Genomic DNA, 27,552 nt, shown 5'->3' with positions numbered 1-27,552 from the left:
TTCTGAGGAGATACAAACACTCTAATGCAAATCATGAATACAGAAGGAGCCAAAAGCATGAGCAGTATACAAGCATATAGCTCTATAGTGTGCATGCTGTATGGACTGTTGTTGTTAATGAGCATCAAAACCCCTGCAGTGCCATTTATTCTCCTCACTGTGTTTATTACCTGTGGTTTCTTATAGAGCAGCGGCACTCTGTCATTCATCAATGCTTTGTTAATAATATACACTGGTAAAGTGGATCCTGTCCATTTTATCAGAGTTTTCAGGAGGGTAATGAAAGGTTTTCATAACTGGATAGCAGGGTTGCAACTAACTATTTTCTTGATTAACTGATAGGTTATTTGTTATAAAATGTCAGAGATGGTGAAAAATGTTGTTCAGTGTTTCCAAAACCCTAAGATGATGTCGTGTTTTCCTCACAACCCAAAGACATTCAGTTTACTGTCATAGACAACTAAAGAAACCAGAAATTATTCACATTAAGGACACTGGAATTAGAGATTTTTTCCCCAACTTTTTTGTCCAAAAAATTACTCAAACCAATTAATTGGTTATCAAAATAGTTAGTGATTAATGTAATAATCAATTAATCATTGCAGCTCTACTGGACAGTATAAAAGATTTCCAGGAAAACTGTTTTTGTATCCAATGGTGGTGAAGCAGAAATAATGAAGAATAAAACACAGTTTTTTTCATATTTTACATTCTTCTGTCTTAGTTCAACTGCGCTGCGTATTATTATAACTGAAGAGACAGTTTACTCCAAAATCTAAAATACATATTTTTTACCTCTCGCCTTTAGTGCTGTCAAGCCATCTGGTTTATTTTGGAGATACTGGCCATGGAGATGTCTGCCTTCTCTCAAATATAATTGAACTAAATGGAACTCAGCTTGTGATGCTCAAAGTGCCAAAAAATACATTTGGAAAATTTGACAGCAATGTTTTTTTTTTTTTGTTTTTTTTTTTTACAAAAATCACGACATGGTTCCTCAAGATAATCTATAGACAGAAACAGTTCCTACAACAAACTGCTCACAACAATCCCACCACAGGCCTAGTGGTTTTAAGTCCCATTATATTCAAAAAGGAAGCAGACATCTCTATGGACAATATCTTCAAAACTCACACAAGGTAGCTCACACCAAAAGAAACTAAATGGATTAATAGTAATATATGTATGCGGGATAGTGTGTATTTTTTATTTTGGGGTGAACTGCTCCTTTAAGACTTTAAAATGATTATCTATTTTCACACTACTTCAGACTTTTAGAAACTTGCAGATGCTCTTCTGTCTCGTTTCTGTCTATTTTATCTTGTGGTAATTCAGTCAGATATGGCTTCAGTACCTTATCAATCAGTAATCAGTCAGGAGGAGGAACCCTGCCGTCACTCAGGTGTGATGGCTAACAAGAAGACAAGAGGCTCATGGGATGGAGGAGGATTAGAAGGGGAATGTTAAATGGGTTTGATTGATGCATATAAAGAGGGTTGGATTGTTTGGGAAACGGCTGGGAGGCAGGTGGGGTATGTCGTACTGAAGAAGGGGGTTGGGTGGCAGTGTGGAGACAGTGGGTGCAGAGTGATAAGAAAGAAGTGTTTCTGAGTCGAGGAGGTGGGGTGAGCTTAGGAATCAATGTTATACTGCTCCTAATGGGCTTCACTTAACACAAATTGGGCTGTGTGAGAGTCTGTTTGTTCATGTGTGCATTGGTGCATATGTCCGCGTCTGTCTTCCTGAATCCCACAAGGCATTCGCACTGCTACTTTACTGCATGCTTGCCTCTGGGCGTGCATGTGGCACTGGCAGTAATCCAGAACTGAAGCTGCTCCAAACAACCGTATCAAGCTCTAAACACTTAACAATTATTGATCCATCAGAGGGATTTTCTCTTTCCTTCACTTTATCTATGAGTATTTCACAGTCTGTGATTCAGTGAGTGGAAAAAGCTTGAAAAATAATATAGGTACGTTTCCGTCCAGTGCAAGAAATAGTGTTTTTTTCTACAATAAATACTTTCAGCTGTAATATGTAACATTTCCACATTAAAATGTCTGAAAATGCCAGACATACATTCAATACTTTGTTGAGTTGTGTATTTATATTATCCAATATGTTTCCAGCAATGTTCAAACCCAGAGAAACCTAGAATTTAATCAAGGTAATGGTACATGTATTACTAGCTGCTAGTTATTATAAGTTCTGGAAAAACACAGGATAAGTGACATTTGTCAAAATTGAGGACAGGGGGTGGGCAAACATGACTAAACGTAACTTGAATAAAACTTTAATATTACCTCATCCATGAAAATGATTTCTACCCGAGTATACCTGAGACAATAGAGACAGCAACTCCCATGATCCCACACTACTTAGCAGGTCATCAAACTATGTTTTTTGTTATTGTTTTGATGTGAGTGGGACGCCTGGCAGCCGAACTTACATATTGTGTGTTTAACCTTTTAAGTTGTACAGGTGTGTGTGGCAGTGGGGTGTGTGTGTAGAGGGTATACACAAACAAAAATACCCATCAACACAAATCAACTGAGGCTGTGTGTGTACACACCTTTGCCAGTGGCCCACGACACCAGACAGATGGAGCATGTCCGTACCATTACCCACACAGCTCTGGGCCCTATCCCACAATTCATCGCTCCTTCTTTCCTCAAATCCTTCTCCCTCTATCTGAACACGCACCTCCCATGTGACCCCTGTGTCTGGGTTATGCCCCTCAGCCTGAAACATAAACTCGGCTTCGAGAGAGCCAGTGCAACATCAAAGCTGAGCTGCCTGTTAACACTGAAATTAGATAGCACTCCTGACTAGCCTAGTGACCTGTCATGCTAAGGCTACATACTGAGAACAGCAGGACACAGACACGTAGACAGACGTACACAGTCAAACTCTCCCACACATATTCACACACACGCACATATAAATGCTAGCCATGATTCATGGCGCCTTTCTCCCTAGCACCTGGCTGGTCATAAAGTGACAGTCGGCTCAAATCATGCTCAGGTGTGTTTGAACTCTAACCTGTCCCACATGAAAAGCTTTTTCTCCTCAGGAGGCAACATCACACATGCCACACTGCCCCCATATGTCCAGTGTGACCTGCATCCTGAATCCACAGTGGCTGAGTTCACGCTGTAACAAACTTCAATCAGGTCTTAAAGCAGACCCCCATCATGCACTGCAAAGGGTCAAGGTTAACTACAGATTGAGAGTCAGATTACTCTCATAAAGACGCCATAAAGGGGGATGTAACCATATCTGATGTGTCTGTGGTTAGAAGTAAGCTCCGCTGGCTACTTCTTATCACAGTGACACATCTATCCATTAGTGCTCCCTTCCATCCGCCTAAGGAGGCAGAAGGGTCAGGGTGGTCTGTTCAGCAGAGTGTTTCAAAGGGCTTTTAGTAGTGATTCTAACAATAAATAGATTGGTAAATAACTTTCAAACAGAGATGGGTAGTATTTTAATGAAATGTATTTAAAATATGTATTCAATTACTTTTTAATGTTTTGTCAATAAAATGTAATTTGTATCAAAAAACTTTAAGAGCTCATATTTCTGTATTTAAAGTATATTAAAATACATGATTGAATATGTAATTTTATTATGTAATTTTCTTCTCAAATAAGCAAACAACTATACACCAAATAGCAATGCACAACTGGTGTTCGATTGAGGGTAGACTGGATGCCACAGTGACTCACTATCACATCTTGAGGAACAAAATGATGTTACAGAAAAGGCTACAACTAGCTGGTTAGCATGCTAACTTCAGAAGATCTCTCTGCAGCACAATACATAGATGTTTTTGACATAATATCAAAACTATTATTTCTTCACATTCTGCTGATAACTTTTCAATCCATCATTTTTGAAGGTTTTAAACTAAAATTCTTACATATAGCTCTTCTATGGTCAAACCCGTATTAAGGCTTAAGTACTTTTATATATTAAAATTACTTATTCTTATACTATATTTTATTTTGAAAGACAAGTATTTGTGAATTGGAACAAGATAGTTTCTGGTGTATTTGTGCCCTCCTCTGCTTTCACAATTAACAAAAAGTGTATTTTTCTATACTTGTTACTCCAATACAACATCATCAATAACAACTACAACTCAGCACCACTTTAAGAGGATCATAACAAAAGTGGCGTCTCTTACAGTCTCATGGATTCTGCATTAAGGCTCTCACCAGCCTCCCTATAATGTTTGATGATGTGGCCCACACAGATTTGGTGGTTTTGGGTTTCCACCAAAGATTTTTATAAAGCTTTCAATAGAGGGTGAGGAAGAGAGATTGAGAGGCCCATTGAAGGAAAGAAGTCTGTATCATTACCAGACGCTCACATTGTAATCACTACCAGGTTTGCACAGCTCTGCTCTACCACCTGAGTCTGTCGTGCATGCTAACATTTACACATAGTCCACCCAGGCACACAGATGCATGTAGGCAAACCAGTAGATGTCTAGAAAGAAAAACAGACAGTTGCAGATGTTCTAAAGTACACAGTATAACAGGATGCTAAATCATTTCACCCTGCACACATAAAGCAGACTGCCATACGCCCAACATTAAAAACATCTGAGGTCTTGGAAGAAACAGCCAGGATAGGGGGAACAGGGGTGTATATTTGCTGCTCTGTTCTCTTTGATGCTAATGAGGAGCCCACCTTTGCTCACTCACACTGTGTCTGTTCACTGTTAAATGTATAAGAGCCACCTGGCTCCGTGTGCATACACACACATCTGTGAGTGGGTGTACGTGTTTTTAAATAAAAGATTTAGCTGATTTCATCGCAAAAACCTCTGCTTAACTGTGAACATCTTCCAGATGTCATGCCCTCCTCATCATCATTAGGTTTAATAATCAAAAACACATGAATTTCGAGAGGTTAAAATATTAATTGAGGAAAACAAACACAAACAACAAACTGAACACACATTTTAGTGGAAGCTGCATCCCATTTGTCTGCTCAAGTGCTAGACAGGCCTCCATCCATCTGCTAAAAAAGTGCAATTAACCTTTACACATACAAGAGCACTTTCCACTGACATTTTAACATATAGCTACTCTGGGACACACAAACTCACACTCATTCACACACACGTGTCTGAGTGTTTGCTTTGAGGCCAGGCTGCAAGTACTTCTCTCTCTCTCACACACACACACACACACGTGCGTTCACACACACAGAGTTGTAACTAATAATCTTATCTTAGCTGATGGAAAAATCCCTCACATTTATTTAACTGCTAAATATTGAAAATATTGAACTATGAACTCATACTGTACATGCAGCCCACACTTTTATCAATTCATTTTGGAGGAAAAGAGACATGACTCAGTTTAGGGTCACTCTTTGTTTTCTGTGGGAATCCAACAGGATGAAACATAATTTCCTGAGACTCATTCAAAACCAATAAAAATGTTCAGGTATGCAACTAAAACCAAAACATTTGGGAAAAAAAGAAATGTGATGCACTAAATTGAATTCGGGCTGTCCAAATATTTTCAACCACCTGTCTCGGGACTGAAAAAAACATGAGAATTAACCATAATTGTTTTACAAAGGCATCCCACGGAGGATCTGAGGAGATCCAGCACAGAATTAAAGACCATTAGCACCTCTTAAAATCTCTTAAACCACCACTCTTCTACCTAATTTACGCTCTTAAGGGGCGCTTCACGCTTCTATCAGACCAACATTAACACCTGGAGTCTCTGGCTCACCTGTAATTTACCTACAGAAAATTAACACTTCAATGACCAGAGGGCAACAAGATTAGGAACGGCTGAGACAGAGAGGCAGTCTGTGAAAAAGCTGCTCACTTGATTAGAACCTATTTGTTAATTCCTGAGGGTGGATATTTGTCTATTTAAGTTTGTGTTTTGCAATGGCTTAAGTGCTGGAATTAATCACATTTCTGTCAGCCGCTTGAACTAAATGAAACAAAGTACTTTCTATTTACAGATGTAATCAGGAAAACAAAACAAAGCTTAACTGTATGAAAGAAGAAGCAAGAGTAGTACAAAACAAGATTTGAGGTTGGATCCAAAAACCAAAATAAAAAAACCAGAAACATCACTGTCTAAGATTAGATTTGTTATGTCACTAGCTGTGATACATTTTGGAAAGCATCTAAAAACACTAAAAATGCTCTTGTCTGGTCATGCGTGACTCCCACCTCTCTTTGCTAAGTGCCATGCGTGGGGGATCTAAGTTGGGATTCTCCATGGACTCCATTTGTGGGCAGCGCAGGAAGTAGTAAAGGGTGTGGAGGGCGTCCGGTGACCATGACACGGGCTGCTGGGGACGGGCATGGCGGGCTGGGCTCAATCCCGGACGCACTGAGCTCAGGCGCTGCATGTGGTGCATAGCACGGGACACCAGGTCACCTGGAACAAAGGAAATATGAAAAAGATCAGAATTAGATACATTAGTAGATATTTGCTGACTTAACTTTTTACATACTAGCTCTCCTTGTTTGGATTCTTTTCTTGACTTTATATTTAGTCTTTGCATTGTTTTGGTGACATTTCTCTATGCATTTTTTAAAGTTTAATTTGGCTAAAAAGGTCATACAGCTTCAAATTTATTTAATTGTACATTATAGATAAACTACTCTGCGATTTGCCTATTAACTAGTTTGAGTTCTTCATTTTCATAGAACTTTCATGTCTTTTTATATAGCATTATATAGCTCTTTGTATAGTTTCATGCAATATATTTCCCATCTTTAGCATTCATATGTATATATATTTCTTACCTGTCAGCTTATGATATCTGTCATTTTTTCTAACTTTTCTGTGGTCACTCCCCCTTTATTAGGAGAGGCCGTTTCTGGCTGGCTCATTCACCAGTGCTTCCTTCACAGATGTTTCCTATCATGCAATTATGTATTCTTACTGCTGATCGGCATTTGAACCTCACCTATTTACAAATCGACATTTTTGCTGTTCTGTATCATGTTGATTATGACTTTGAAACTTTAAAACTATTCATGTTTTTTTGCCAACAACAAACAAGAAAACAATTTCTCAGTGAGTGCTGGTATTTTGTATACTTTAGGTATTTTTTCTAATAAACACATGCAGCTTGTTCCTTTAATTTGCCGAAAATTTGAATACCGTATCAGAGATCATCTGCAGTGGGCCCTAAAGAAATACCAAGTGGCATACAAAAAAAGTGTTCTCAGTGGTCATTAAAACACTGTGGACTGGATTTCCCCTTTTCCTAAACCACTTACATTCTACCTTCCTTTACTCATTACTCTCTCTCCATGTCTCTAGTGGTATTCGCCATTAGCAGCGTCATTATCAGCGAGCACAGCCAGACGGCTAGTCCAAATAGCCATTCATCTTTAATCACTGAAGGAGTTAATGGACTGACAGACAGTTGATCACAGGTGCTAATGAACCATTCAGCTGTTTCTCTATTGGCGTGTTTCAGTCACTGCTCTCAGCCTGCAAAGGTGGGTGTCAGTCACATGAATAAAGCAAGGTTAAGATCTGTGCACATACGAAGTAAAAAAAATGTCTAAGTTTGTCTACCATGTGTGTGAAAACACTGCTGTGCTGCGATAAAGACATAAAAAACTCGCATTTTATCAGATGATTTATTCACCCAGACTGTGAGCTAAGATGACAACTATGTGCAGCTGGAAAAAGGCCAATCCAGATACAAAAATCATATATGAAACTTTATTACATAAAGTCAAGCCTGTAGATAGCATCCTAGTGTGTGTCCATGGGTGTCATAGCAGGAGTATAGCAGTGAGACAAAATATCAGTTGTCACAGGGAGGGGGGCATAGAGAAGCAAGAGGGAGGCCAGGTTGAACTTGGGATAGTGTAACGCTCATTTAGCATAATTACCCCTGGGTTAATTTCTAACCAGATTACCGTGAGTGGGAGGCTGCAAGGGGGGGGGCAAGGCTGAGCAGTTCAGCAATGTCAATGCGTGTGTGTGTGTCTATGTTGAGGGGTTTTGGGGTACTTCGAGGGGGGTTAGAGTCAAGTGCCCCACCTCCCCGAAACAGACCCCACTTCACGCTGAAGGGCCTCCTTTGTGTTAACCACCACCAGCAGTCCCTCCAGGAGGTCTCCCAGGAATTCTTGCCCAAGATGGAGAGCCTCTCCCTGGCTTTCCAGCCCATATTGTGCCCCGAGGCTGAGTTCCAGGGGTCAGTAGGATATGAAATGGTTCATTCTTAGATTACAGCTTATATTGGAGTCCTTGTGGAAGCCAATAAACTGTGACATGACTCCTTTTTGAATATGTTTTGACAAAATGTGCCACTGAGGTCAAAACTGCAAGATAATGAAATGTTTCAAGGTGAGATAATTGACTACACTGTCAGCCAATTCAATGTAAACATGTTTATACAAGTTTTTATCCGGACTCTATGTGACCTCAGATTTCTAATTGGCTTTACAGGCTTTAGCACAAAGCTCATTTTATTTGGGTTAGTCCAGTCCTGATCCTTAATATTTCCTTCAGTTAACTGGATGCTCACATAATCATAGTTTCCCAGAGCTGGTGAAATCCACCACAGAGCTGAAAAATGAAACATTCAGATGTGTCTGTCAGAGCCAGTCTATTGCTTTCACTATATTTCCAACAACTTTGGACATTTATCCAAAATGTCCGGTATCCTGCCATCCGTTATCCATCATGTTTATGTATGCTGTGTGTTTGCGTGTCTGGCCAAGTCCAGTCCAGAGATCCAGCAGGACTGGGCAGCTCAGTACAGATGCTCCTGTGTCTGCCTGGTCTCTTGGGCTCAGATCAGAGTGCCAAGCCCTCTGTGTTTTTGTTGTGTGTATGCATATCGGTGAGCGTGTGTGTATGTGTGTGTCTGAAGGCGTGAATGAGTCTGAGGCATGCCAGCCCTGCCTAGAACACCACCAGAGAGATGTGGCACAAAGAGACCACTGAGCGAGTGAGAGAAAGAGTGTGTCTGTGTTTTAGAGTGTGTGTACACTTTCTTAATGCCTCACTAACGGCGGTGGTGTATGAACGTGGCCTTGTGCTGGTGGAACAAATGGCAGAGTGTTAGCTCATTTGGAGAAGGAAACTTATCCCCGCTCTCACCAACACTAATCTCCTTCCCTCCTCCTCTCTCCCTGCCCTGACAACCTCACTCTTCACCTCTCCACCTTTCCATCATTTCCCCCTGAACCTCACTACACGCACTCCACACATCTCAACCCCGCTTTAACCACGATGTGCTCCATCCTTAAACTTAATCCCCTACTTGTCCAACCTCCATCCCTCCACTCCCCTTCTACTCTTCCAGCCTTTTTCACACTTTTTAATGACTGATTCCAGTTCTCCATCATCTGCCAACTCCATCTGAGCTTCCAGTTTAAACAAACCATATGTACAGTAGAGTACAGTATGACTGTGTGTGTGTGTCCATCATGCATCATGAAAGATGGACCCCTAAAACTGGCAATATTTCAAGAAATTCCTCCAATCATTCAAACTCTGATGGCTGGGGAAAAAAAGTCCCACAGAGGTCATCACTTCTCAACAAATTTACACTTTCACTGAATAGAATTGTAAAGGTACTTTAATATCACATCTATCACAACCTGACCCAGTGTATATATAGGTCTGAAACACTGCTATGTCCATAGATACCAAATAAAATATATCTACTGCTCAAACTTCAAATCAAAGTATCTGAAAAGCAGACTATGCAGGAGTTTCCTAAAAACAACAACAACAACAAAAAAAAGAAACAATGTACTGACTCACATAAAAAAAATTCCTTTAAATCATCACTTATGACCCACCAGAAATGTGTAAAGATTTGTAACTGCAGAGAACCTGCCCTCATTTTTCCGACTCACTATTTTGTTGTCGCTAACCCCGCTCCCTCACTTTGCTCACTCTCTACCTCTCTCAACCAATGCTGCTGTCTTTCTGTCATTAGTTGAGCTGGGGGCGAAGGGAAAATTTAAAGAAACATCCATCTATCCTAGTAACCATGCAGCTATCCAGAGGAGAAAAGAACGAGGGCCAGCCTTCTTCTTCCTCTTATAAAACGGAGGAAATCCAGGCTAAAAGGAGTAGTCACACACCTATATAGCAAACAGAATAAAGTCAGTAAGTCTCCAATTTTGACTGACTGGATTCAGAGAACCAGATAGTTTGTGTTAACCTGCTACACACTGCTTAGCAAAACAGACCACAGACAGACAGTAGTCAATCAGAGGCACTATCACTTAATTCTCAAGAGCTCCAATTGTAGATAAACTATTCCTTTGCTTATTTATAGAAGAGTGTACATTAGAATTAGAATTAGACATTAGAATTTCTAGATTCTATTATGGCTATTTGGCACTTTGCTTTCTGGGACTGTTTACATGACTGTAATAACAAGAGTATTTTGTAGCTTCACTGCTGTTCATTTATGATTGTTAAAAGAGCTCAAAGGAATTTAATTGATTAAACACGTAATGTGACTGAAATCTGCTCATATTCAGTAGATCCACACATATACACACTATTTTGGACTGTGTGTACTCACTGAGTTCAGAGATGCTGCCTACACAGGTAGCCAGCAGGGACTGTTCCAGCGTCCTCAGCTCCAGTTGGGCATAGGCATCCTCTCTGCTGTCCACAGACGTCTGCTGGTTCTCTGTGTAGGGACTGAAATGGGCTGGGAGAGACAAAACACCTAGAGAGACAAAAACAGAGAGAGAATAATAAGTTTGTGAGCAGCACAAATAAGCCTCGAAAAATTATGCAACAATCCTTCAACACTGCTTCTAGTCCTAGAACAATCGCTGGTGATATTTACATAGTATTTATAATCCTTGTTACACGTAACCCACGCCGCTGAGGGCAAATAAACACACAAGGGAACATGAGCCTTGCTCTCAACACATTCAGGAAAATAAACAGAGGGAACAGTGACATCAGGCTAATACAAACAAAACAAAGGCACATGGTATCAGATTCAGGCCAAGACCTCACAGAAAAAAAATACCCGCGCACACAATCAAACGAAGACTTCAGTGTTAGCCTCCTTTAAATATTTATTTCCCTTTCAATCATGGACATTATACAACATATATGGAACATGCTTGATGCATACTTGTCATATCTGCAGGTATTTTTTGCAGAAGCCTGAAGAAACTAGTAAAATAAAGATGGATACAGTAGATACATGATAGTTAAAGCTGACATGACTAAAGAATATGGGAACAATCAGTAAGATAAAGGTTTGGTATGGGGTTCATATTTAGGAAATCATCAATCAACAGTGTCTGAAGTCAAAGACCACCAGCATCCAACCCCTACCCTGACTTTTTTTTTTTTTTTTTTTTACACAATCACACCCACATATATGGAAACATAAAAGGAGGATTTGCCATTGCAAAAAACTGCATCCTTCACTAATAACACTTCACTTTTACAAAAGGTTGTAGGGATGAGTTTAAAGCCTTTGTTAAGAATGGGAAGACTGGGTGTTTGAGTTTAAATCATTGCATCTAATAGACTAGAATGACACAATTTCATGGTTGATTTGCAGGATGAGACCACTAATTGAATTTTTCTTTGCAGGGTACTCCATCTACTCTATCTACTATCATAGCTTGTGGTGTAACTAGAGTCAATCTAGGACACATGTGGTATTTCCTCTTCGAATGGACCCTCTGGAGACCCAGTCAGCCCAACCCAGCCATCTCTGACGAACTGGATATGTAATATCGAGAAGACAATGTGGAAAACACTGTTCCTCAATACAAGTCGAGTTGAAAACTAAAACAATTCACAACCTGTGAAAGAAGCATCATTTATCTCCTTCCATGAAATGAGATAACAGATAAATTATGATATGTAACACCCGGTTTGCTCTTTTATTCTTCATGACAGCCGCTTGTCGGACTAATTGCCGGTGAGGAGATAAGATCTCTCTTACATAACTCAAAGATGTCATCTTGTTCTTTAACGCTGTAAGCTGCTTCTGATTGTAGTTTTCCAGCTAAAACGGGTAAAAGTTACAGCAGCTGAAGATGAAAATGAAGACTGCTCTTTTCTGCCCCTCTGCTGGCTGTTAGTTCCCACAATGTCTTTAGCTTTGTCTGGAGCAATATTTGGTTGTGTAAGAAGAACCACAGTGTGCGGTTAGCTACTGTGCAGCTAGTTGATCTGGGTAAACACGGTTAGCTGCCCAAAGGTTAACCTTTATTTTGGCTTCAGAACCAGAGGTGAGCTCTCTGCCAAGCCAGAGGAAATGAGTGGGGGGATGGCTGGGGATAGAAAAGAGAAATGGAAAGAAGAAAGACGATCGGTGCAGGTTTGTGATTTATTTACAAAGCCTGAGGAAAGAAGCCTCCTCATCTCAAACTCTCCCCACTCTCCCAAAAGGGAAAAGATGGGCTACCATCCCTAAAATGACATTCCCATGTGCTTCCGGCAAGCGGTGTCCTCTCATTGGAATCTGAAAAGTAAAACCGCTGATGTGTGTACAAAAGAAGAACATTCCCATCATCTTACTCTGAAGTTTCTTCTTTACAGCAGCACCCCTTGACACCAGAGAAGATTAAACTTTGAAAAAAAATGAACAGACTGGATCTAGGAGGGTAAACGACAGAATATCTTAAACCCAGTGGCTGACCAATAAACCCTTTCATGCTTGTCTTGTCTACAATCATCATTCTGCATTGTTTGAGATATGGCTTAATGTGCATACAGTAAACATATACTGTGACTAAATCTTACACAGTGTGTAAGATTAATGGGGGTTGACATATAATGTAATATTCATATGTATGTTTTCATTAGTCACCTGAAATTAAGAATTGTTGTGTTTTCATCACCTTAAAATGAGCCATTTCTATCTATAGAAGGCGCAGGTCCTTCTCCACGGTGGCCACCATATTGCACCGCCATGCTTAACAGACAAATTAAATACTTGGGGACTTTCGTGTTTTTCATGAGTTTTGTGCCCATGGTAAATTCTACACTTTTGGAAGGGGAGGGTGGAGTGATCAAGTGTGATCAATCTACATGATTTAGATGTCAAGAAATCCTACACACTGCACCTTTAAATTTGGGTTAAAAGCATTTATGTGCTCCACTGCTTTTGACTGACCCATAAACATCCACATTAATTATGCACCTACCTTGTAACTGTTTCTATTTTTCATATGTTTTATAAAATGGCTTCTACTCTTTTAATCTGTATTTTGTTTCATGCTGTATCTGAATGCTTTAATGCATTGTGTATTGCCTCTGTGTATGAAATGAGCTATACATTTACATTTCATTTTATTGCCTCACATGGAAACAACGTATTATTATGTGAATACAATGTATGGACACAATTTCAATTTACTGTCTAGTTTTTGATCTGGCATAAGCAGCAGCTGTGACATCTGCAAGTATAAGGTTATTAATGCAAAATGTGCACTGGATTATACTCAGCATGTTGCAGCAAGTAGTTTGGATTATGAGTGAGTGTAGTAGCACAACTTGAGTTTGAACTGACTAGCAGGGGTTTATGTAAGGGCTCTATCTATCAAATTGCTGCACAAGCACACTGCTTTGTCATGCACACAACACTAGCCATCACAGCGTAATTTAAAACATGGTATCAACTGTGTGTGAGCACAAGCACACAACTATTTCACAATAAAGGAGAAATCATCTATGAGACAGGTAAAGTATTAAATCAAATGTGCTGGATGTAAATATCTATGTGACAGGCTGTACATCAAGTGCTCTATGAAGACAGTTAGAGTAAAATATTTTTACTGAGAGCTGGATTTCTCAATTTAGAGGCAAAGGGCAAATGATATGTTGACTTCCTGAAAATAAATGTGAGCAGAGAGGGAGAAAGACACTTCAGTCTGGAGTAGTGCTCCTTAAATGAAAAACATATTGATAGAATTAAAGATACGTTCACTCTGGCAGAGTTACGCTGCCAAAGGGGAACTAGCCTCATAGAAAAAGTGTAACTCCATCTCTCTCTACCCCTCTGTCTCTCTCGTACTTTCTCTGCACCATCTGACTTGTATAATATGTGCTGACTCCCCGTTCCAACACAATGGAAACGGCTGCCTCTAGCAGACTACCACTGCTGCAAAAAACCTGCAGACAACCGAGCTGTACACAAGCTTCAACACATCCCTGTTCACTCACACAAGCACAAACATACACGCACTCTCACGTGTTTGTGCATATAAAGTATGTTTGCACTTCTTTGATGTGTCATTTCAGGTATTTTCTTAATTATGATGAGGCGTTGCCTTCATGGCTTGCTAAATATTTCTTAAAATTACACTGCATACATATAAACATAGGTGAAGCATCTAGAGCTCTAACTTTTTTACAAGACTTAATGTGAATCTGTTTTTCCCCCCATTGTTCGCTGAAGGCATTGGACTATCTCCTGACAGAAAAAAAGAGGAAAGTTTCTCACATTAATGTGTTAACATTCTCATGTGCCTCCCTGTGTATACACCACCATGTTTTATGGCCACCATAACTGCAGTGGCCTCCATAACAAAGTCGTAGGCGTTGCTGTATGATATGTAACGTGAACACCTCTCTCAGAAATGGCATGATTCCAACCTATGTCAGAAAGACTCATGCCTCCTGAGGTGTCATAGCCTTTCTGAGAGATTCTGTCTCATTAGTGTGGGTGAGGGTGTGTGAAAAAATGAATGTGTCGGCAGGTGTGTGTGCAAGACTGTGTATCCATGGGAGTGAGCAATGGTGTGCAAATTAACAGACTTATTCTGACTCCCAGTAGTGTGATTCACCAAGAACGTCACATTGACGTTATTCCAGTCTTCAAACTCTATCTATTTGCACAAAATATACCAATTGCTTCAACATAAACACCCAGTAATACCTAAAGGACTAATGACATGGTAATGCAAGGTAATGAACCAGTGCAAACAGTTCAGAATGTGCACAGCAACTCGTCTCTTTTGCTTCTTGTATTAAAATAAGCCACTTAAGAACTATTTTTGGAAGGTAAATTTCCACCTCACAGAAAACTTCACATTTAAAACAGGCACTGATTTGACGTATCCTGAAGTCTCTTGGTAATACTCTCACAAAATAATCTTCAGCCTATATTTAGCGTGCTTAAAATAGGCATGTCTTGAACACTGAAATCTTTGGAAATGTTAATATAGTTTCAATTGATTCTGCCATATTCTTTTAAAGCTGTGGCAAATATCCACACCCCACCACACTCCCAGTAGTTCCCACAGTCCCACCCCAATGCTTGCCTCACCGCTGAACCCCAGCCTGCGTCATTTGGGCCTGATGTAGGTCCGCAAACCCAACCAGGGCCTGTCCCCACCACCACCACTAATATCACGAGTACCAGCAGCTCCAGCACTATATGCATCATTTGTCTCTGGAACTGGGAGAGGCTGAGGATAAGACGAAGAGGAGGGGATGAGAGCACGAGAGGGACTGAGGTCTGTAAGAGCTTTGGTGGAAGACAAATGAGTCATGCAGAGGAGGGATACGACAGAGGAAGGACTGGGACAGGGAGGGGAGACAGGAATATCTGAGACTGTGAAAAAGGGTGAGGCAGGGGAAGACAAGTGGTACAAGGGATTCATTCTTTTGTGGCCATTATGGTTCCATTTCTGAGGTTGACCCTGCAAATGTCATGTGGGAATCCCAGCTACAAATCACAGCTGAAACTCACCACAAAGCCTGTGGCAGTCCCAAGCCCATCTAAACTATCTCTCAAAACCATTACAGCTCCTCCTCGCCCAGCCAAGCTATCATTCATAATGGTGTTGGACATGCTGCCGCAACAAGGTCAGAAAAATCCAACAACTACTTTTTGTTATGCTGAAAATTCTTGAGACGTTGCCCAGAAGGGCCGTCACTCTCAATTAAGGGCTTTTATGATTCATATGAGATTAATAATAATGCTGTCAAAGCTAATTTCAGCATTCAAATTTCAATCTATTGTCAAGAAATCATAAGAACATTTTACCGTGACCTGCGAGTAAAATGTGCCAGGAAAAATAGTTTGATTGGAGCTGATGGAAGTCAACACATCTCAGCCTTTCCCACATGCCTCGACTCTCATTCTTTGTAGCTCATGTGATATCTAACGTTATCTTCCAATGTCACAATTTGTTCTACTCGACTCTTAGTTTGTATTTTTTGCACACAAGCTTGGTGGCGGCATTAGTGAAGCAAATATTGAGGCTTTGGAGAACATTACTGGTATTTGGAAGATATTTGGGTTTCACCTTGGATGACAGGCCAGAGAAAACAGCTCTTAATTCTCAGACTATGGGCAAAAGTGCACACTGTAAACCAACTTTGGATTGAATTTCCAAGTTTTAATATGATTAGACACACTATTCTCTATGCCCAGCTTTTATGAGTAAATATTATCAACCTTTTAATCATTAACATTTTACTGCTTAGTAGTTTTGGGCAATTAGACAAATATATTGTTATTAAAGAGTCCTCTCTAGTTGTTTTGGGATGATTTCAGTCATTTTATTTTGCTAATTTAATGGCCTGCAAAGTGAGAGCTGCTGCTCAGCGATGCATTTCATTCAGTGGCACAGTACACCCACTAAGCCAGACAATGAGTGCACTGAGCTGGAGGAGGACTGAGAGGAAAACAGCCAGTAGAGCCAGACTATTTTCACATTTAATGCAGTGAATTAAGGATTTATTCTGACTAAACCACAGTTGGCGATTGTTGGAACAGCGGCAGGACTAACAAAAATGGTTTTGGGTGAGTTTTACATTGCTTTTCTGTCGAGTTTGAATTAAATCAGTTTTACAATGAGTTAACGGAGCAATTCAACTTAGGTCACTTCATGCTTGACACTCGAAAATGGCAGTTGCATTTGACAAAAGTGTGACTGCAAGGTTATATAACTAGTATCATGTAACAATAAATAGTTTTCTATAAAAGTAATCCAGACCTTGAAATTTCTTTGTGCATTGCTACAATCTGTCACAGCTCTCAGCTCTGATAAAAGTACATTCTTGGACCATCATTGGTCTGTGCATGCGGATTAGTTTTGTCTACTGTAGAGAGAATGTGTGAAAAACCAAAGGACATGATCAGCTTTGCTTCTGCTGTTCATGCTCTCAGTAAGCTGGTAGACTCAAGACTGCACACATACACACACAAGTGAACACCTGCCTTGCCTCTTTTAACAGCCTCTTCATTCATTACAGGGTGGATGGATCAGAGAGTCAAGAAAAGGGGGCTTCAAAGACACTTCCCCCTGCCCAAAAAGGAGCTCTGATTCCGGGCCAGAAGGCTACACGCTAGTCCCTGTGTGGAGGTTGGAGGGTGGACAGTCGCACAATAGTACAGTGTTTTACAGGGCTGTTATTGGGTGTGTGTATCACCCCCACAGAATCCCGATCTCTGTCTTTCTGAGTGTGTCTTTCACACAACAAAAGACACACAAATGCTGGTGCTTCATTTCATGTCAGTGGAATCCAAAGGCCAGATGTGATCCTTCACTCACAGGGCTGGCCTCTTGTTTTCCACACTTAAAGGCTTCAAAACACCTGTTTTTCACATGTCCAACCTCACACACTCACACCACATACTTCTCTTGAGGGATATGTGCCACACACACATACACACACTGATGCACTGAGCATGATTTCTGAAGGAATAACGCTGAGATTGATGAATGAACTTTATTGTATATCTCTCTGTTGAAGCATACCTTTGTTCAACTATGCGAATTGCACAGTTACAGCGTACAGGGTTAAAAATATCCATGTGTTTGCTTGCTCTGGCGTACCCTCATCATATTCCTTATCTAAACAGAATTCAAGTGGGACAGAGGGCCATTTAGAAACTTAAAGTGCCCTATTAGTATTTGAGCTAAAAATAATCATTCATTTGACATGTTAGCATATAAGCGTGTCTTTCAGAATACAAATTACCTATGTGGATATAAGAGCAGACAGAGAAGCATTCATAAAGCTGCTTACAGTACACTTGACTTTTCACTGGAGTATTTCTGTGAGCGATTCGAGATGTCTCTGATTTAAAAAGGCGTCCAAGTTACTGATCACACTCACATACACACACGCCTGTCAGAGCCTGATAAATCACAGACCATGATAGACAAGTGAAGTGGGGTCTGGTTGATGTTCCCTGACACCTCTGGTGACCCCCGACTGCAAGGGCTCATGGGTCAGAGGTGGTGCTCAGCTGGGGCTAAAAGAGGAAGTAACCTTATCAGCTGTGTAAAAGGGGGCTTCCAAAGTCACTGAGTCAGAACACCCACACACATCATTAATCACAAGATGGAAAGAAAAGAAAGTTCCTATATTTGGTGAATGTGAACGAAACACATGTAGGGTTAAAAAAGATTTCATCTGCCTGCTGTTGCTGTTATCCTGCATTAAGCCTTTTCCCTTGTTAAGATGTTTTCTAGCAAGTATAACCACAAAGAAGTTCAAAACTAAGATTTGAAAGTCTACAAGAAAGATTTGATGTTGTTGAATTATGTTCCTGCCCACTGACTGTCAGTAAGATTTTTGGATCTGTCCACTTACAGAAGTTTGCCTGAAATCCCTGTGTGCAAAGCCACAAAGATTACGTGTGAATCGCCATGTGGGGTATGCTGAATCTTCTAAAGGACTGCGCTATCTGTGTTCAAAAACATTGCATATATTACACATCAACCCTTAAGGAATACAAACCTGTTAACCACGAGCTGCTGGTCTGCTCTTAGGGAAAACCAGCAAGATGTATAAAACATCTAGCATCACTTTAAATGGCTTTGAGTAGATTAAAGGTCCTCAAACTCAAATGCAAAAAGACTACATTTAAGTCCAACTGAAATCATGTTTAGTCAAAAATAATGTCAACGTGCAAACTCACATTAGCAGTGCAGTATTCCCTCATAAATACTTGTTTGGTCGCTTGTTCAGCATGCCAAGGTGCAAGACAAGACGTGTCGTCCAATTTGTAAATTTGAAAAGGAGGAGACACAGGAGCAGAACAACTTATGTGGGTTGTCTGTGGCTCTTGTGTTGTGAAGCTGCTGTCTGGCTCAGTGTGATTGTCTGCTCAGCTTATGATAGGACGATTATGCAAGATCTGATGGATCAAAATAAGGTCCTTCAAAATTCATAGACAGATACTGGAACAGCATTATGAGGAATTAATGAAACAAAAAATTATAAATATGAATTTAACCCTTTTGGTTTCTGATTTTTTGTCAATGGAGAACAAAAGGCAAGTCATTTACAGTACGCTAGACAAACAACATGATGCAATTTAATTTCAGCTGGACTCTAAAAGAGACAGTTCACCCCAAAATTAAATTTTTCTCTTAATTGTATTACATTTTATCCATCAAGATAGTTTTGATATGAGTTGCCAAGTTCTGGAGATATTAGCTGTCTCAAATATAACTGACCTACATGGCACTCGGCTTGCAGCTCCATGAGTGCCAAAAAACTGTAACTGTTGTGCTGCAAATGTGCTCGACAGTAACACCACCCCCCAACAAACACACACATTTACACACAGAGGCGAATTAGGAGTGGTAGGATTCAAAATGGCTTTGGTTTCCCACAGCCCTGAAAAATATCGCCATAAGCTCCTCTACACGACTAACCCTAATCCTAAACATGACTTCAGCTTTCTCCCCCTTATCCTCTCCCCTCCTTTATGCTCCCTCTTTCTCTCTCTAATCATGTTTTATATTTGACATTCCAGGCCAACTTTGGTGCCTGTGGCTATCTAGTCTCATTCAACATTCACCGTTTCCATATGTGACGCCACTTCACTTCACATGCAGCAAAAGGACAGTATAGCTCCATTATTGGATGACTGGGTTTATAGGTTTTGCTGGCTTATTGTACAGTACTAGGGCTGGAAATACACTGTACTGTATACAGTGGCTTGTTTTGTTTTTACTATTGACACAAGACAGAGGAAATTACACACACACACTGCAATAACACATACATATAAACATCTAACCTCAAACCCACCCCCTCATAATCAAATCCACTTTTGCTATTGAGATGATGTCACCATTCAAAACACTGCCAGGAGATGAAGTGTTTGACAAATAAAAACTCAGCAGGGCAAAATCTGATGGCAGCAATAACATGCACTTTGATTTAGAGAATAATTCTCATTAGTGCCATTTTTAAACGTCATCAGCTCCATCAGCTCACTATGACCACAGTAAAGACTGGATTCTATTGGCTGGAACAAATGAAGGGCTATTTTATTTGCCCAATTTACAAAGAAACCTCCCTTTTAAGAACAATCCGCCCTCTATTCAGTTCTCAGACAACACTATGGGCAGCAGGCTGGGCAAAGAGGCACAAAGTGTGTATCTGAGTGTGTGTTTGCACTAATTGCTCCCATTCTGTCTGTGTGATCAGCTCATTTTCTCTCAGCTGGACCCACTAGAGAACGAGAACAGAGAGCCAGTCAGTTTGGATGGCAGACAACACGCTCATTGAGGAAAGGCACACAGTGCTAAAGACTGACGTGGAGGTTCATATTCTTTTCAGGAGAGGAAACTCCAGTAAAATTAAAGTTTCTACGGCCAGTTGAGTGAAAGTGAACCAGATGCAGAAAAACACGTCTGACTTTTTGTGTGTGTGTGCTGTGATGGATGTTTAAAGCCACTTACTACCAAATAAACATGAACTCTGGCTGTTTGGTGGTAGCCAGATGTTAAGTTTTTTCAGTATGAAACTGAATAGTTTCAGCCTTGAACTTATAAACAATGTGACTGTCTAGGTCTTTCAAATACGCAAACAGAGAAGTTAATTACCAACAAAAACTAACTAACTATGAACCATGAAGGTTTGAAAGTGTGCAGTGATTTACAAATGCAAAACAAGTTGGGTATCGTTTTTCTTCCCCATACCGGTGCTAAAACGATACTTTTAAAACGGTACCAGCACCTGAACCAATACAAGCACAAAAAGAAAATTATTTATGTGTTTTCAATAATGATTAATCTATTACTTGATCATTAATGTTAACAATGAACGATTAAGGAAAATGCTTACAGTGTGCAACCCTACCTAAAATGCATTGAATTTAACATGTGCATGACTCCATCTCCTTGGTGACATCAAGCAACTTCCTAATGTAGCCAATCAGCTTTTCAATTTTTTTCAAATATTTACTCGACTGATTACAGCTTGTTTTTGTTTCATGCTCGCTCATTCAGGCTATCACACTTTAAATTTAACATTAAGATCAAGACTGAAATAGCTTCAGCATTAGCCACTTCAGCGCCTGTGTGTCGCACAGACACAGAAGTGGCGCTGCTTCATTATCACTTTAACCCCTAGCTGAATAACATCCATAAAAAGCACATTTCGTGACTCATCAATCACTTCACAGATTGAGCTTCTACCTCTATTTCTAGCTCTTTTTCTCCTCCTAATTTTTCTATTACACACCAAATTGAGCATTCACACATTATCCCAGGCATTCAGACTTTCACAGGTACTTCACTTTCAAAAGCTCCAGGAAATGAATTAACAACACCAAATCCTTCCCACCGTCTATGTTTAGATATAAACTCTTCCTATTGCAGCACGGTTCTCACAGCTTCCAACAAGCGGTTTTGATAGAGAGACTTAAGAGTTTGACGTTTCAAAGAACTGGATCCAAATTCCCCCTTGTAAATCTAAAGCAGCTTTCTGCTGATTAACATTCCGTGTTGGGCAGGGTAGAGAGCAAAATCATGACACAGAATGGAGTGAGTCAAACCGGGGGGAAAAACACAAGGGTTCAGGGGGGATGGTGGATGCATTACGATTAGGACTGGAGGTTCACTCACTATTTCAATCACTCCTTTCTTCCTTTCTGCCGCTCTCTCAAACTTAATCTCTGGACTGAGTTTCACAGCAAAGTGGAATAGTAGCTCAGGAAAGGGACGGCAAACCACTCTCTGGGCAGCTTGATTGTTGTTCACTCACATTGACAATCAAGTGTTTTACACAGCACAGTATGCATTTATGTGCTGCATGCTGTGGTCTATACTAACATCAGCTACAGACAGTAAGTGTCACAACTTGCTTGTTAAGTAAACGTCACACGCAAAAGTATAATCAAAAGTTCAGTGTATAAGATTTAAGGGGATTTTTTGGTATAATATAGCAGAAATGGAATACAACATTCATGAATAGGTTTTCTTGTGTGTGTAGTCACCTATTATTTCATTCCCTTAGATTGAGCTATTTATTTCTACAGAGGGAACAGGTTCTGTTCCATGGAGTCTGCAGGGGGCGACTCCACTGGTTGCCAAAAGAAGGATGATTGTATGTACCCTTATGGCAAAATGACTCTGAAAATGACTTTTCACTTGACTTATGACCTCAGTAAATAGTTTACTAATGTGTTTATGGTCTCAGTCGCTGGTTTCAAATCATCTTCAGTTAAGCATTCATTTTGTAAATTGTAGTGCCATTTAGAAATAGATGATAAGTGATGGTATGCTTTAGGACGGGGCTATTGTGTGATTAACAAGTTATTCTTGGTGAGTCTTTCCAGTGAGCACAACACAAAGGCCTCACAAAACTCAGATCAAGCTGTCAAATCGGGCAGTGTTGATCAAATATGGATCAATATTCTGTTACTACATTGCTTATTTCCTGCCTAAAACATTTTCTGAAACATATTTTAGTGTACTGTTTAGTTGTAGTACAAGGAATTTTGTTGCCAGGCAGGCTGCCATTATTTTCTACTGAGCAGATTAGACAAAACCAAGAACCACTCAAGTTGCAGGATGTCACTCACTAGCCCCACACTCTAGTCGGTACTGCATGTGCTCCAGTTATGTTATTATCTAGTTATGTGCTCCAAAAAATGAGATGGAAACCCCCATTATGCTTGAGGCTTCAAAACTATAGTCCACATTCCATAAACCAATGTAAATAACATAGAAGTACTCAGGCAAAGTACAAGCACGTCCAAATTGAACTTACTTAAGGTAATGCATTAACTTAGTTTCCATTAATGGCTACACACATCTTAGTTTAAGTGATTAAAACCTGCACAGTCAGCTCAATAAAAAAAAGGGGAGGCTACATTTACCTCTATAGCCAGCAAACTATTTGTAGAGTAGATTGTTGCATTAACCTCCTTATGACTATGCTGTTCCAATTAAGCCTGCATTAGGAAAGAACAACAAACCACAGACTCATTGCATCCCATTATAACCTGCCACGGATAAGATAAAGAGGATGAGTATGCATTATTTCATTGGCGTCACAACTCGGCAGCATTTTACAGCGGACAGAGCTTTGTTCAAAAGGACCACATCTCTTTAGTCTGCAAAAAAACGAGGGCTGGTCCATTCACATCTGCCTGACTCACTCTACTGTTGTCCATGCCATTGTTGACAACAACTGTCCTCACTGTGAAAGAGAAGAGAGGTGAGAGTTCGATGCTGGGAGGGGATGTATATCGTAATGTTGGATGGTTAGAGTGGGCAGAGCACCTCGTGCAATTAGTCAGGAAATCAATGCCACTGTCTGAACATGTGTAAGAGTGACATACTGGCAATAAATCAATGGACCACCCAACCTCAGACACACGATGACATTCTGATAAATGTCCTGGTGCAGCCTGACCACACACATATATTTTAACACAGATTTAAATAATGTTATGCACCAGGCATTGAACACAAATCATGTGGCCGTTTGTCAGTCTTACAGATGACAGCAGAGTGCAGATAGCAGCTCTAAATAAATTGTGTGTGTGTTTGTGTGACCTGGGTGTGTCAGGGACCTGCAGGGCGTGTCAGAATGTCCACCTCTTTAGCAGGAGGCAGTAAACTACCTTTAACCAGACCAGTCACCTCATTCAACTGACTGTATGACCCATCTGACACCCAAAGGGGGTTTACAGCTCACCCCTGACTCTCACGCACACCCTGCACACACCCCTCACACACACACACTGAACACAGAGGGAGTGTCCAAGCTTCAAAAGGAGCCTGCTAAAAAGGACCATCCTCCTTATGCAGTTATGTTACCTCTTGACCCTTGAATCTTCACAACCACAAAGCAAGTCTTATACTCATGCCACCCTCCTCTCTGTCCACAAGTGCCCATGTGGTGTCAGCACTATGGGACACACTAAAATTTAAACAAAGCTTCATTGTGTTCATGTCATCATTACACACACACATACCTGGAGGTTGAGACCTCCTTATTGTGTCACAAAATGAAAATAAAAAAAAAGAAAGCATGTTTTATGTAAAAAAAAAAAAAAATTATATTTTCCATTTCTTAAGTTTTAAATTTTCTCTTTTACTTGTCTCAAAATTGCTTTCAGTGAAACAATCTTAGAAAAGTAAATCAGTCTTTTGTTGAACCTTTGATAAGGGGTCACACAGATATTGTCACCACACTGCTGTATATAACACAGACACAAACACTCCAGTGAAGGACGTTCAACTGAGGGTTAAGAAATCATCTATGTTGCCTCTCTGAGCTCAGACTGATAAAATTATCTTCTTATTATCTATTTTCTCTTCCTATGGAAAAGATGACTGTGCACATGTGGCCCAGAGTTCAAGTTTTTTTTTTTTCCCCTTGGCTGGTCAGGCAAGTAGGTCACAAATCTACTTTCCCAAAGTCAGTTTTTACTCACCTGTATATTTTTTTTTGTTTATTAGCAGTTATCAAACAACAACAAAGTCTAAAGTTTATTCATCATTAATCATGTCATTAATGTAGGGCTGCAACATCTTTTATTTTTATGGTCATGGCTTTTCCAACCTGTTTTTTGGCTGTATTTTTATGCTTTCATTGCTCTTTTTATGCATTTTAATGGTATGTTTTATGCATTTTATGCTAGTAATGTGAAGCACTTCATAAATTTGTTTTTAAAGTGCTATAAGAAAGATATTAATACTATGTCAGAATGCCAGAAAATAGCAAAAACAGTCCATCACAGTTTCAAAGATGAGGTCTTTAAATGTATATAATTATAGTAAATAGCTTAATCCTTTTTTACCACTTGCCTTGTTGAGGAGGTGACTTGCTAGATTTAACCTCCTAGCCCCACATGGCATTTTACTTGCCCCGGGCAAGCTGGCAAATCCTTATTGCTGAGCCCTGTGACATCTCTGAAGTTAATTTCACACTTTTGTGCTAGAGACGGGGCTATCTAGCAAGAGAAGGAACGATAAAAATACACTGAATACTGATACACAAAAGGATGAATTAACATCTGCGACAACAAAAGACAAAGAAGAGAAGTGCCAACTTGCAAATATGTGTCAGAATATGAGTGTGTTTTCTTGGTTCCTCTGGTTTATTTTTGCCTTGTTCAGGATATAAAAAAAAGGAATGAAACTCCATTTATTCCTCTTCTGATGCACACACTGATTGCTGAGTACGTATCCTCTGCCTCAGCGTGTCCTGATCAGCTGTGAGCTGTGAGCTAGCTGCCATTCAGCTACTGTGAAAAAAACAGCATTGCCCATCATCCTGAGTCATCACTACTGTAGTTTTGTCCTTCAAACACAAAGAGAACAGTGTTGCAATTCCAATACAAACACATCACATACCAAGTGTGATGATTGTTTGCTGCTTCTTCTCTGCAGGGGGCACCTGCTCACACATTCCTCAGCCCAAGCATGGCAGCAACACAAATAAAGTTGTGGGAGGTGTACGTGCGTGTGTGTGCATATGTACAAGGGTTGGTGTTTGTTGCCGTGTGTGTTCCCAGCTGTTGCCTCTGCAGGTGCTGCAGGCAAGCTTGACTCAGTGTGTGTCATTGAAATCCTTTATAAGGTCATCTCGACAACTTCAGACAGGATTAATCTGTGTAGTCAGTTTTAATGTGTCTGCCCATGTGTGTTCGTGCCCCTCAGTGTGTGCATATGTATGAGTGTGCATGTCTGCATGTTATGGAGGTCATAAGAGGCTACTGTTCCAGGGGTCTCTGTGGACCACCCACTGGAGCCCTTGCCTCTGAGCAGCAGATGGAAAAAGAAAGACAAGGATCACAGACGAGGGAAGATATCACCTCAAGAGAGAATGCTGTCTTTCTCAAACTCCTCCGTATTTCTTCTAACTGTAAAACCAGAGTACTTTAACAAACAGAGCACTTTAAGAAGTGCAAGCAATGTCAATGCCAAAGGCCATTTGCCTTTTAACTGCTTAGGAAGCAATTCTCACAAGCGTGCATGTGCATGTGTGTGTGTGTGTGTGTGTGTGTGTGTGTGTGTGTGTGTGTGCTAATGCATTTCTTCCTGAGTATTGCAGAAGACCGGGTCAATTCACTTCAACTGACGTTCCCACAGCGCTTCCCAAGCCACAATGGCTAAATAATAGCTGACAGACTGTAAGTACTTCCTAACACACCAACACACACACTCACAACCTGGCACACACATGTATGAATTTTACACTGGCCACATTGTATTTTACCAACTACGCCCTTTACAGAAATTAATAAAACCTAGCTTGGCAGGAAACAATCGATAAATCAGGAGCAACTTCTCGAGTGAGACTGTGTTACAATGTGAGCAAAATCGAGGTATGGGAGACGACAGAAAAGTTTCCACATTGTTGTACGGTCAAGCCACTCAGACTTGTAATATGTGCTGAGTGTCAGGCTGCAACCACCATGGGTATTGTTAGTAAATCATGACTAGTGAGAGGTGCTAGCCACATCCTGACCACACACACTAAAACACACAAACCCCTCTACCCTTCCCAGGGAGAGCAGACTGCCCAGCAGAGACCCTTTAAAGGCGTGGGTGTGTGAGTGTTTTAGGGGAATGTTTGTGAGGACTATTCTTGCACATGCTCAAAGAGCTCCTGTGCAAACAGCACACTGAGTGACAAATCTGTTTTCATTCTCCTTTTCCCACTGTAGGGTCTGTCTGAGTGTGATGATGACGATTGAGCATGTGTGTGTGGGCCTTGCCGATCTCCATCAGCTACCCCCGCCCCCTTTCATTTGTACCCTTTCTGACAACTTTTCACTCGACAAAATCTCCTTTTCTGTCCAACCCTACACTTTTTTATTCTTGCTCCAACTTTTAGCTATTGTACTTCCTGTCTTATTCCAAGATAAACAGCAGCCCCTGCTTTGCCCGGTCGGGAAACCCCATGACCACAAATGGCTAGACAGACAGAAAGTGAGGCTCGTGGGATATTTCATTCAACTCCTTGCCAAGTGTTCAGAGTTGGGGTTTGGACTACCCAAAGCCGTAAGCTAAGAACACACACACACACACATGCACACACACATTGTTTCCCTTCCCTGAGACAACTCCCATTCTCCAGTTTCAGCCTGTGAAGTCTCAGAAGGGCTTGCAAAAACTGCAGGGCGATAATTAGCAATGTTTTACCTTTTGCCTCTTGAGAGAAGCATGGGAGGAAAATAACACACGCCATAATGAAGATGGGACGGATCTAGGGAGAGCTTGTGAAAAGAAGCAATTCTGCAGGACAGTGATGGTATTTCAAGAGGCAAATGAGAAAAAAAGAAGACCTCTTAAAGTCCCCAGCCGAAAAG

The 27,552-nt window shown here is 40.5% G+C and overlaps 1 protein-coding gene across 1 annotated transcript in view; it reads right to left on the bottom strand.

The window, feature by feature from the left end:
- Positions 1 to 27,552, bottom strand: part of abtb2b (ankyrin repeat and BTB (POZ) domain containing 2b) — a 54,337-nt gene that overhangs the window by 9,478 nt on the left and 17,307 nt on the right. Inside the window, exons 2-3 of the mRNA XM_084733961.1 lie at positions 10,564 to 10,713; positions 6,212 to 6,422 (exon numbers count right to left, since the gene is read on the bottom strand). Coding sequence (XP_084590087.1) covers positions 6,212 to 6,422; positions 10,564 to 10,713 — 361 coding nt within the window. The remainder of the gene's footprint in view (positions 1 to 6,211; positions 6,423 to 10,563; positions 10,714 to 27,552) is intronic.

The sequence above is a fragment of the Lutjanus erythropterus genome, chromosome 13 (genome assembly GCF_056507025.1).
Source record: "Lutjanus erythropterus isolate fLutEry1 chromosome 13, fLutEry1.hap2, whole genome shotgun sequence".
Taxonomy (NCBI): Eukaryota; Metazoa; Chordata; class Actinopteri; order Lutjaniformes; family Lutjanidae; genus Lutjanus; species Lutjanus erythropterus.
The sequence above is the reverse complement of the archived record's forward strand: the minus strand, read 5'-3'. Positions and strand labels throughout refer to the sequence as shown.